Source organism: Paralichthys olivaceus, chromosome 15 (assembly GCF_024713975.1).
Source record: "Paralichthys olivaceus isolate ysfri-2021 chromosome 15, ASM2471397v2, whole genome shotgun sequence".
NCBI lineage: Eukaryota > Metazoa > Chordata > Actinopteri > Pleuronectiformes > Paralichthyidae > Paralichthys > Paralichthys olivaceus.
This window is the reverse complement of record NC_091107.1, coordinates 10,477,383-10,490,227: the sequence shown is the minus strand read 5'-3', so window position 1 is coordinate 10,490,227 and position 12,845 is coordinate 10,477,383. Positions and strand designations below refer to the sequence as shown.

At 40.8% G+C, this 12,845-nt stretch overlaps 1 protein-coding gene across 2 annotated transcripts in view; it reads right to left on the bottom strand.

Moving 5' to 3' along the window:
* Positions 1 to 12,845, bottom strand: part of jade2 (jade family PHD finger 2) — a 157,952-nt gene that overhangs the window by 106,705 nt on the left and 38,402 nt on the right. For both annotated transcript variants that reach the window (XM_069510390.1, XM_020085390.2), the window contains exon 4: positions 670 to 827. In XM_069510390.1, coding sequence (XP_069366491.1) covers positions 670 to 827 — 158 coding nt within the window. The remainder of the gene's footprint in view (positions 1 to 669; positions 828 to 12,845) is intronic.

Below are 12,845 nucleotides of genomic sequence, written 5' to 3'. Positions count from 1 at the left end.
TAGTAATGCTGATAAGTGTCATTACATGCAGTTTATTTATGCAAATGGTTTCCACACATTTAACTGCAACTCAATGTTTTTATGTCATTTTCTTGAGCAATCCAAAATGTTTAAGAATGTGTAAATGTTCAACTTGAAAAGAGAAAGGTTTTGTTGCATAATCCTGGCAAAACTGTTCACATCTTCCTCCATCTCAGCACACTGGCTTCCTCACATATACTGTATCAAAATTACTTCAGTCCTTTTAATTTGTGAGGTCGTTTCAACATTGGACCAGAGTCTGAGATTTCAGAACATTTCCACTGAGAATTAGACAATTTTCCAAAACAACTATTTGTCACGACAAGCAAACAAATGTTCAAATCTCATAACTCAGAGATCCTTGTGACTGTGGGATCTCCTCCAGTGTCTCTGTGTTTATGGAGGTGACATCATGTCTTTGTGTGCTGCAGCCACAGCCAACAAATAGCAACCTTCTGTCCGATTATACAACAATGCTGCTGCAGAAAAGCACAATGACAAGAACAATGTGGGTTGAGATTCTGCCTTTCAATGACTTGGAAAATGAAAAGGAGATCAGAAGCAGAATCATCTGTGGTCAGTGCCTTGATATTTAAGTCTTGTATGAATTGATAGCTGAGTGTGTTCATGCAGTTTTGTGCGTCCTACCTGACCACAGGCTCTGGTATGGCCTCCAAGTTGGCAGGGACCTGTACTCCCTTCTCCCACTCTTGTCTCCAGGGGTCTGAGAGCACGTAGAAGTCATCCGGGCCGAGCTGGGCCGAGTCCGGCAGCTTCATGGCCGTGATGAAGTCTGTGCGAAACACCTGCACAGTGAGGAAGGGAGAGAAAAAAATTGGGTTAAATGGTCAGAGTACAGTGAGGTTGAACTGTAATATTGCACAAGTTTGTCATCACTGGGGGATTGAAATGAAAGGAAGGAAGGAAGGAAGGAAGGAGATAAGGAAGCAATATGTACAACATGTACATGTGGTACTGCGGTGGGACCAGCATGTGATTTGTAGGGGATGAGGGGTGAAACCATCTTCTTTAAACCAAAATGATCATAAACATCCCCTCTTACAACCTGTATATTCTACCAAGCCCTCACTATACAGAGTGTGTGTGAGCAGTTCAGCCTCCTTTAGTTAACGCTGCTTACTAAATAGTGGGATCTTTATTTAAGTTGAAACTGAACGGCATAGTAAAGAACAAGAGTACAGAGCTCTTTGCCTCCCTCTCCCTCTCCCCCCCACACATCCATAAAGATGTTACTGTCTTTGGCAGGAAGGCAAGATTCAGCATAAACTTGGTAGATGCCTCTTTCATTATGTTCATTCACACCCTGCATGTGACACAATAAATCACTCTCTCGTCTTTATGGCACCATTATGGTCAAAATTAAGATACTGATTTTCTTCCATCATTCCTGGGAATGAAAATCTATTTATTGTAACCCACACTGTACAAGGCCTTTAATTTGAACAGAAAGGACTCTTGCAAATGCAGAGCTAAATGAAGAAATAAAAAAAAAAATTTGTGCATAATCTTTGGAATTTCCCCATGTGTTTAAAAGATGATGAAAATTGCAACTACTGCACTGCTCACCTGTAGCCAGATGCTAACTGAGACCCTGCACGGTTTGAAAGGAAGCCTGTTTTCACAATGATCCATTTCCTGACCTTTTTGTAAATATCATTGTTGGTTTTGGTTGCACAGTAACCCGTGCTTTTATCCATCATCAGTGTTTTTAGTGGCACAAATGTACTGCAGCATTTTGAATTTTTTTTTTTCTGCTCCCTCACCATTGTTGCTTTTTGACACACTTTGAGATCACAAACAGGTGCAAATCAATATCATCGCCTTATTTTTATATTCCTAAGTCCTATTAAAGACACATGGTGCAGAGACTTATATTTCATGCTTTGTTTTGCATTAAACGTGCTTGTGCTGACATTACCTGTCCCGCTTTTGTGTTTTATGTACAACACTGCGAGTGCAAATCCAAACTCAAAGGGAACAACACAGAGCAGCCGAGGCAAAGTGACAGGTGATCCGCAGATTTTTTTAGTCCCTCTTATGTAAGACTAAAGGAAGAGATGTGAGGAAAAGATGACAGCGAGTCAAATAAGAATTACCTGCTGACTCATTAAAATGATGTGTACACCACGTAGGTGGATTTTATTTTTTATATTATTTGAAGACCTGAGGGAGTGGGTGTATTCATGCAGACACAATCTGCATGAATACACTTTACAATAAAATGAAAACACACGCACCCCCATGTACGCACAGTCATTTGTCTTTCTATAGTTTTGAGGACACTTACTTAAACTAAATACTAATCTAGACCCCAATCATGTTTAATCTCTCAAAAGACAATTTAATTTGTGAGGACTGGACATTTCCAATGTACACATGTAGACACACACACACAATTATATTATCAGCATATAGTCAAGGGCATCCAAACACACACACGTTAACACAAACAGGAAAACAAGCAAAACACACACACATACACGGTGGAGTCAAATCAACTCTATGACGTATGACACTCTACATTTTATCATTACTTTCTAAGCCTCCTTATCCCTGCTTTATTAGCTCTTCTCCTCCATCCCACTCCCTTGCTCCCCCTCCATCTTTCCATTAATCTCTCCATCTTCCATCTTTCCATCCCCTCCTTCTCCCCTGCCTCTAATTTGATTGTAGCCTAAATGAATAAAAAAATTACCCAAAATACAAAACCCTGGTAATAAGAAAAAAATGTGAGGAAGGAGTTGTCTTTGAACACATGCAGGATTGATTTAATAAATCACTACGTCTTTGTCGTGTGATTGGGAGAGAGTGAGATAAAATAAGGTAAGAGGCAATGAAAATAAAAATAGATGATGATTGACAGAAAAAGTTTCTTAAAAAAGTTCCTATTAAATTTTTCATATCACAATTTATATCCCTTTTACGATTTAAGCTTTTACTTTCCTGAAACTAATAAAGATGCATGTGACAAAAAGCAAAGCGAATTACAGAAATTCAATGTTACAGAAGTCTTTTTTTTTAACAATGATAAAAATTAATCATGATAATAGCCACTAATGCCCATCGGGTTGTTGGTTCAATTCCTGAATCTTGGTGGGAATAAGGCTCTTGTGCTCAACTGCTCCTGGAGCTGCTCAGTGTCAGGGCATCAGGTTGTTCCGGCCAGTGTTGTACTGTTATCAAGTGTTCATATTATGCATTTATAAAACATACAACCATTTATTTTACAATAACTCCAAAATTAGCTACAACTGAAAAAAGTGACACCTACGTTTGGTAAACCAGATTTTGGCACCAAAATCAAAAGAGCATCAACCACTGAGTGAACAACACAAGGAATTTAACTGAGCATTCAGTGCTTTTGGTTGGTTTTCAAAACGTTTCGCAGTTTGGTCCCCAAAATAAATCCAATTCTGTAAAAGAATCATGACGAGAGAAGAGGAGGGAGGATTAATGGAGAGGAAGCAGCGAGACAAGCTGAAATAAGCTGAATGTTTGTCTTGACTCTCAGAGGATCTGATCTTTCTGACCGAACTACTGGAGAGGAGAGGACAAAAGGGGACTGATATTAATTTAAGCAGGAAGAAAGTGACGTGTGTGTGTTTGTGTGTGACACAGACGAGTATATGAAAAGAACATATGGAAAAAAGCAGGATCCTTGCCTCTGCTACTGGGCTTCCTCCACCGTCTGCCAGCGAGGACAAATAATGCAATGGACATTTGTGTACAACTTCAAGTGTGTGTATAAGTGTGTGTGTGTGTGTGTGTGTGTGTGTGTGTGTGTGTGTATGTGTGTGTTTGCATTGTGTGAATGACCAAATGCGTCTTCAAGTTTTAAACATGCATGTGTTCCTTTCTCTGTGTGTGCAACTGTGTGCGTGCGTGCGTACCACTGAATGTTAAAAAAGCTTGTGTGTGTGTGGTTGTGTGTGGTTGTGTATATGTGTGTGTGCGCATTTGCTTTAGACAGTGAGCCAAGGCCATGATGAATCTTGCCTTCCCCTTCAGCAAGACAAGAGGAGGACAGACAGACACTGAGGGTGATCCACTCCTTTATCTTTTTTTTTCTCCTTCTCCACTTCAACCTACATTTTCTCACTTTTCACTTTTTCTCTATACAGAGGAGGAAAAGAAGGAGGGAGGAGAGGAAGAGGAGGAGAGGTGAGTATATCAGTTTTATTACTGTGTGTTTGTACAGGAACGACTGCGGCTAATTAATGTCTGGGAAACACTATTACAAGCTCCTGCAGTTTTATGTTCTGCCTTCTTTCTCTCTCTCCCTCTCAATCTCTCTCTCTCTACCTCATCTCCATCCTGCTCTCCCTCTCATCCACCGCTCGCCCTCTTCTTCTTTTTTTCCCCCTGATGGATGGCAGGCAGACAGATGGAAAAGGATCATTATAAAAAAGGATGACAGGACCAGGTAGGCAGGCGGAAAGTCAGGACACGTAGAGGGCAGACGGCGAGTAGTCACCGTTTCCAAACTGTCGGACAAATTTGTCATGTTAAAAAAATAAGGTGCTTTTGCCTCCGAAAAACACAGAGTCCTTCAAGAGCTGATTAGATTTGAGTAACCTGGTTATCTTCTGCAGTCACTAAATGTCGTTTATATTTCATGCAAAGAAATAAATGAAGAGAAGCACTTGGCTGTATTTTAAAGGAAAAACTATGAAGAGTTATTTACGGGAGTGTGACAGTACAAATGTCATTTCTGGCTGATTTTGCCTGACAGAGCCTGAAGCAGCCAAGGAAACTCTTTCAGTAATTACTCAAAAGAAAAGCATTTCTCTTTCCATTTATCACAATTTACTTATTGCTGGAAAGATCCTCTGCATCCATCAACTGTAATAACTTTGTTTCCAGGACATCTGATTGAATTTTGCCATTTCCACACAGCTTTCCAAAATTTTATAAATCATAATTTGCAAATGAAAATATTGAGTGGATGCCCGACTCCCATAAAAGAAGGAATGACACAGTAAATTTGCAGCAGACAGACAGAAAATCCCCTTCAGCGCGTGATTACTTCAAATGTCATCTTCATCGTCCATTGTGTTCTGCTGCTCGTGGCCATTTCAGTCGGTTGCTCATCAGGTTTGTTTATGCATTCCCTTTTATTTTTCTGCTGCAACGCGGTGAAAACACCTAATTATTTCCTACAAACGCCGCAGAGAGGGTAGCTCAAAGGCAATCGCTTAATTTACTCCTTCTGCAATTATCTACAAACCAGAGACAGTGCCAGCATCTGCCGCTCGCTTTTTCTGCAACTTCTGAAAAAAAGGCTGGATCTTCCAACAACATCGACGAAAACTTTCGCTTCAAATCATGATTCAGCAACAATCAAGGTATTTGTTGTTTCTGTCTGGGGAGATCCTGAACTGCATCATTTCCCCAAATGCTATAAATGTTGCGCTCATTTGCATTTCAATCACTCAAGGTACATTTTTTGTTCTGTCATCAGTTTGGGTTTTGCTTCACATGCAGTGCAGAGAGTGATCAATGACCTCTGGTTGGAAGTGAGCAGATGAGATTCAGCTGCTCAGCCGAGGTTCCATGGAAACTGTAGGTGGACATTACTGTAAGAGGCAGGAAAACACACAAACACACACACAAACACACACACACACACTCTCTCTCTTTCTCTCTCTTTATCTCACACACAAGTAGCCAGGGTCAAACAAACGTAAACAATCATACACACACACGTAGACACACAAACACTTCCACACACTTTCCTCTGGCCAGTCAGGCAGTAGATCAGTATGCTGTGTGGAGTTATGGGCTGTATGCATGCAGAGCTCTCATTAAGTCCAATCTAGATCTGGACTGATGACATGAGGAGGGGCCACAGCACGTGTGTGTGCGTGCGTGTGCTGGCAGGGGGCAGGCGGACAGGTATTAATACTCACACTTAAAAACAGGCTTAAGGAGAGCTTTGTGTTTAAGAAGTCCTGTGTGACTAATTCTACACTGTCAGAAAAACTACCAGCAGCACTAACACTACCTCACTGCCACCACCAGAGCTGCTACTATTCCTGTCAGTCCCCGGATACATTCTGAGAGGGGCTTCATGCAGCTTTTTATCTGATGAGGCTGAATCATCAGGAATCAAACTGAATTGAAGTGAATCAAATATATTGATTTTAAGGGTATTTTCACACCTGAAAGAGTTCCATTGTTTCCACAGTTAGTTGAATGACTTTTGTATGACATGCAGGATGAGCGTGCGTCAGTGTGAGGTCAGGAAAATAATTGAGGTCCGTTGGTCTGGACCATGGTCAGAGGCACCTATCACAGCTTTTATTTAGCTGAAGGCTAAACTGAAAAGTCCAAAGCTCTGGACAAAATCAGGTAGTTGTGAAAGCGCCTTTAGTAAATTGAAAATCAAATATATTTGGGAAACCAATGCTGTTATCCAACCACATGCAAACCTGCATATTGGTCCAAACAAATATAACAAAATGGATAAATGCACCAAATATGCTTCATGAGACTTTTAAAAATCTAGTTTAACATTGCTAATACATATCCTCTGTCTCCACCCAACTACTATTTAACCTATAGTGTTTTTGTAGTTATTTCTGCCACCACTGCTGCTTCTGTCAATAGTAACACTTCATCCAGCCACAAATACTTTGCCTATAATGACAATACAACTTTAACTTCTACTCCTGCTGCTGTAAATATTATAAATAGGTCAAATGACGTTTCTGAAACATTCACTACTACAGCTGGGTCAAATTCTGCAGTGATTGCACTTCTACAGCAGAAATGAGTCACAAATAAACTAGAGCCTGCTATCACTCAGTAACAATCAAGTTGTTTTATAAAGCTTCTCCCAGCTCGGATTCAGCTTGTTTGTGTAATGTTTGAGACTGTTTTGTGTTTTGACGACTATCTGACCATCCGTGGAGCGGTGATATATTAGTACTATCTGAGCCAAACAGAACAGAAACCACTGAGGATGAAAGTGGACATTGCAAACCAGCCAGCCAGCCAGCCAACACACACACACACACACACACACACACACACACACACAAACAAACAAACAAACACGCCCATGCACAAAAGCTGCATCTTCACACTGACGCCAATTTAGAAAACACAGGTTTAAATACACAAAAAGAAAAATAACACAACTAAATGTACATGCAAAGGGGACGCAAACACACACATGCACACCAGTATATAATTTACTTGCACACACTCACACAGGTGCACACACAGCTTCCCGCCCACTCAACAGACCTTGTTATTATGATGCTGCTGAGCCCGTTTCATTGACGCACAGTGACAAAGTGCTTCAGGAGCTTTTTAAAGGCCAGCTGATATCACACGCACCTTCGTTTGACTCGCTGCTGTTTATCTTAAAAAACAATCAGCTTTGTTCGTGGATGACTTTGAAAAGGATGGGGGCGCTGGCAAAAAAGAAAAAGAGAGGGAGAGCGAGGAAGCTTCTGTCTTTCCCTTTTCATGCCGCTGTTATTATTAGACTGTGAAATTCTGAAACAGCCGCCTTCACTGTGATTATGGACGCGATAGTTATCAGCCTCCCCATAAGGTGCAAAAGGACCAATAAGGGCAGCGTGAGTTCAGCTAAATTTACTGAATGTACAATGACAAAGTCACATTGGAGCAACATCTGACTAAATCAAGCATCACACAGCAAATCTGGTACAATAGTTTTGTGTTGATTGCCAAAAGGTAACTCATAAGTCTCCACTCACAACCACATTTGCATAATTGTTATCAAATAGTGATAAACTTGTGAAAAGGAAAAGTGAGGATATTTTTAGATAGTGGCTGGTGTCTGGTTGTCATGGTGATGCTGCAAGCTTTCCACTAAAAAGACATCAGTCAGAAATAGTGACTGTCAGAGCAGGATGGAAAGATGTGACTGTTTTTTATTTCAATGCTGATTTATCTCAATCCTCAAGAATGTCCCACACATCTGTCAAATATGGACACCAGTAATTCAACTATTGACCTTTATCTGAATAGGACCTTATTTAGATTATAATGTTTCCATGAGTTGCTAATCAAATCTTCCATTTTTATTCCAGTTAACATGTCTACATAATGCCACTAATGTCAGAGCACTCCACATGTCTGAATTACTGCTGATTCCAAGAAAGACATTCAAATGCTACTTACATGTGAGTGTCTTATTCAGAGTATTGTATTAATCTGGTTAATATTAGAACATGAGTCATTGATGCCATTCAAAGTCAGTAAACATCTTCACATGAAGCGTCTCCTGTAGACAGCAGAGACACTGAATAATTCAAGCATTCGAAGTGATGAAATACAGAACAGAATCCATGATCATGTTTTATTCTCCAAGAGGACCTACAACACAAGATGTTTTAAAACCTTGAACAGAGCAGAAAATACCTGAAAAAGCACCATGCACAACAAAAGCCAGAGTTCTCTTCTAGCTTATTTCCATCTTCAGTCCCCCCAACCAAGAAAATATAAATGTAGCATTTAACAGCAACAACTGACCAAATATATGAACAATTCATTTCATATAAAGTAGACAACATAGTCTCTAGTCACATATTTCTACAGTTAAAGGACAATCACATGAGTGAATTTATCTTGGACCATGTTTTATGTGCTGGAGTTGAATATTTTTTAGTTTGAGTTGAATATTTTTCCTGAAGAGATGAATTCGAGCATTTGTTTTTTAAAATTTGGGAAGAGAAAGAATTTTGGAAAGTTGAGTTATACATGTAGTAGGAGCGTGGGATTTTTACATCGAAATACAGTTGATCCTGATCCTGCTGAGTGAACAGTGAAGACCTCAGACACCCGCTTCAAATGGGTTCAAGCAATAATGATTTGATATTTTGACTTAACAGACTGATAAAGATCGGGAAAAAATGAGCACATCTACACAAACCTGCAGAAGAGATAAGAGGAGAAAAGAAACTCAGAGGTAAGGAGGAGAGGAGAGAAGAGGGGAGGAGAGGAGAAAAAGAAAGAAGTGAGAGGAAAAAGAGTTTTATTCTCCTCCAGGCATCATGGCTACCTGGCTCTTCACAGTGCGTCATGGCAGATGTCGACTCTTGGAGAGCGGAGGCTAATTTTAGCAGCCACATCAGAGAACAGGGACGGGCTCTAATGATTGGCTGCTTGGAAGGTCCACAGGACTCAGAAATGAATGTGTGCGTGTGTGTGTGTGTGTGTGTGTGTGTGTGTGTGTGTGTGTGTGTGTGTGTGTGTGTGTGTGTGTGTGTGTGTTGCGCACATGCATGCATGTGAGTGTGCTGAGTGGGTGATTAAGAGTGAGAAAAAGACAGAGAGGGGTTGATGAGAGAATGACTGAATGTAAGAGAGAGAGCAAGTGTGTGTGTGTGTGTGTGTGTGTGTGTGTGTGTGTGTGTGTGTGTGTGTGTGTGTGTGTGTGTGTGCGTTTAAAACAGAGAGCGAGCGAGCGAGTTCAGTGTTAGTACAGTGACTCAGTGATTTCAACAGAAACACACACCACCACACTCGAACACACCTTCTCTACCATGCACCAAGAATCTTACAGCCTTAAAGCCTTTATTAAACTACAAACTTTACACTGCAACACATGCACACGTAGCCCACCTGGTGTGATACATGACCTTCCTCCAGTATTGTATTCATGGGGGCTCTTTTTCACAAGGATGAACTAAACCAGAAAGATTCTCAGTGGACTGCACACCTCCAAGGCCAAACAGTCCTTAACGTCTGTCTGGCTCTTATAGAGAAAAATCGGAGGCAACTTCTACAAACTCATTGATCTCAACAACATAAACTTGTCTGGCTATTTATGTCAAGATCCACATATTCTTCCCTTAGAAATTCAAAAAGATAACGAAAGATCTTATAGTTTTTACCATCCTCTGCAGACAGGAGGATACTGAATGTGTGTCTTCCCCCTTGTGGGATGAAGTTATTCATCTGGAGATAGTCACCTTCTCCTTTCCTGTTCTTAAATTCCTCCAGCGATGTACTCTTTGGTGTCTTTGCTGGCTCTGACATGATGTACAAATGCGAGAGTACTGAGTTAGCCTTTTCTTTAAGCTAGCTGCTAATTTTGACGACATTTGCTGTAAGGCATGTTGCAAATTTTCCTGCACAACACATCAAAGTTATGATTTAAGGTGTTCTGGCTGCGCTGTGGTAATAGCTTTTTTCTACCTCTCTATAAATTTGTATACCATCAAAGTGATTTTAAAGCCCTTAAAGGCTTGGGAACAGTAGGATCCCAAAGGAAGAACTTTAAAGTGTGGTTGGGGAGAGGGACATCTGGAACACCCTACTTCGCCAAATACCTCCATGACCCAAGCCCAGATAATCGAAAGACAATGAATGGATGGATGGAAGGAGGGGTCAGCACCAAAACTGAATGGACTCTTCTCTATTCCAACTACTGGCTACTAAAATATTGACATATCCCCACAATGGTCTAAGATCATATTAGGAAAAACTTAACATTTACGCCTCAGAAAATATATCATTTTGTTACACCCACTTCTGAATCACCACACTGCACTTTACCATCTTCTTCATGTTTGTTTTCAACAACTGCAGCAGTCATGTTTTTCTTTATCATGACTCCCCAGGCCTCTGAAAAATGGCCGCCTCTCTCCCATTTATTTTTCCCCTCAAACAGCTGGACAGAGAGGAGGAGAGAGGGAGGAACGCTGAGTGCAAGAAATGGGCATAGACATGCAGTATCTTTAACAGACAAGCAGCATGGAATAGGAAGAAAAGACAACGGGAAGAAGAGAAAACATTTGGCTCGTCTGACACCTCTCAAAATGTACCGTTCGAGTGAAGAGGGGGACAGAGAGGAGATAAAGACGGGATGTGAATGAGAAGAGAGCAAGTACAGAAGCTGAAAGAAGAAGGGATGCTGGAGAGAGAGAAATGCAAGAGCAAATTCAACTGGCTGGCATCTACTCCTGATGTTCTTCCAGGAGAGGCACTTTAAGAACTCATATTTCTCCTCCATATTTCTCTCAGAAAAACATGCAAAACAAAAGAAAAGACGAAGAAGGAAGAAATATATATGATTCTGGTTTCTAGCAGAGAAACTGTCCCGTATCTGACAAGAAACTGTCCAGAGAACATAAACAAGAGGGGATCAGCACATACCTCAGGTAGTCTGACAATAAATATCCATGGCATTTTACAAAACTTGCAGTCTCTACCCAAGTTCAGTAAAGCATTTACTCTTACTGTTCGTTGCCCTGGGACACTTACTTTCAGACAACAGCAACTACCTAATATTTCAAATCAAATTATAGAAAACATGGCTGCACGAAAAGATACAAACACTTAGCATCCATGCTGCTAAACTTCAAATCAATAACATCTCTAAAATCAAATAAACACTACTTTAAAAAGTCAGGCTACATCTCTGTGCAAGTTTTGGAAAAACCCAATATCACTGAATGAATGAAAATAAAAATAAGTTTAGTTTAAATGCAATAAATTAAAAACTTCTATGCTTCTGAAACTGAATAAAAACATGCAGTAACATTAAGACAAAAATTATACACAATTCATATAAAAAACTAAATCTAAAGCAGTACCAAAGCAGTTATAATGATGCAAACTCTTTGACAACCCACCTGTGATGTCAGCGCTCAAACCGTGAAATGCATTTCCGACATTTATTTAACTCTTTTCTCCCCATTAATGGCGTCAGACGTGGTTCTACTGGCAGCTTGTTCTTTGTGTGAGCGCTGCAGAACAGACACCATGCAGGGCAACAAGAGCACAGGCCCGAAGAAACCTTTCAGTGCACTCACGACACCCTGCTTCAGCTCAGGACGGATGAGAGGGAAAAGAGGCATAAAGGCAACAGTGGAGGGAGTCGTTATTATGCGGAAACATTATGTCATGCTAAAGTGAACCACTTGCACTGACAGCCTTTACCGGCTCGACACTTTTCAAACAACACAAAGGATTTGATAGGAACGTGAAAAGGATTTCCTTCCGACAGTTCCCTCTCTTCCCTTAGAGCTGAAATTTTCACATCCGTAGCTATTAGCTTAGCTTCATACTTCCGCGCTCTGAAAAGGCACTCAGCCTACAATTTATGCCCCTCATTAGCGTGAGACGAGACAGTGAAAAGGTCCTTTTGAGATTTCCCTGAACGCCAGCTCCTCATCACAAGCCCTGGCCTGAATGATGCGTGGAAAGCGGTGGTGCTCCCCTCCACGCCAAGGGCAGGCCGAGTGCCAAGGCTTCACTCAAAGGTCACGCAATTAAGCTTTGTTCCCGATTCAATAAGGCTTTGACTGACTGACTGTGCTCCTCCGTTTGAGCAGATGTGATTTTTGGACTCTGGCAAGCTAGAACCCGTGCCCTTGCTTCTTGTTCACAGTCAAAGAAGTGAGTCAGAGTTAGACAAAAGAATTTCAAAGAAAAAATAAAGGTAGAAAAGATTATCCATGTAGCTCATCTACAAATATCATTCCGGGATCAATATTCAGGACATAAAGTATCTTAGAGGTTAATAAGGAAGTTAGATTTTGAGCTACAGGCTGTCAGAGAGGCACTTCTCCTCAAATGTCCTTGAGCAAGGCATTTAACCTCCAATCTTCTTCAGTGAAGCAATTAAATATGTCAAACGTGAAAGATGGTCACTGTCCTGGGCAGCTTGCGCATGCTAAATCATGTTATAGATGGATGAAGAGCATAGCATTTCAGATATTAAAAGGTGTAACAGAGAAAAACTCCCACATTTTCGTACAAAAACACATGACAACCTGCTTGAACATGAGGCATTTAGCCCCCAGACCGCTCCAGCAGAC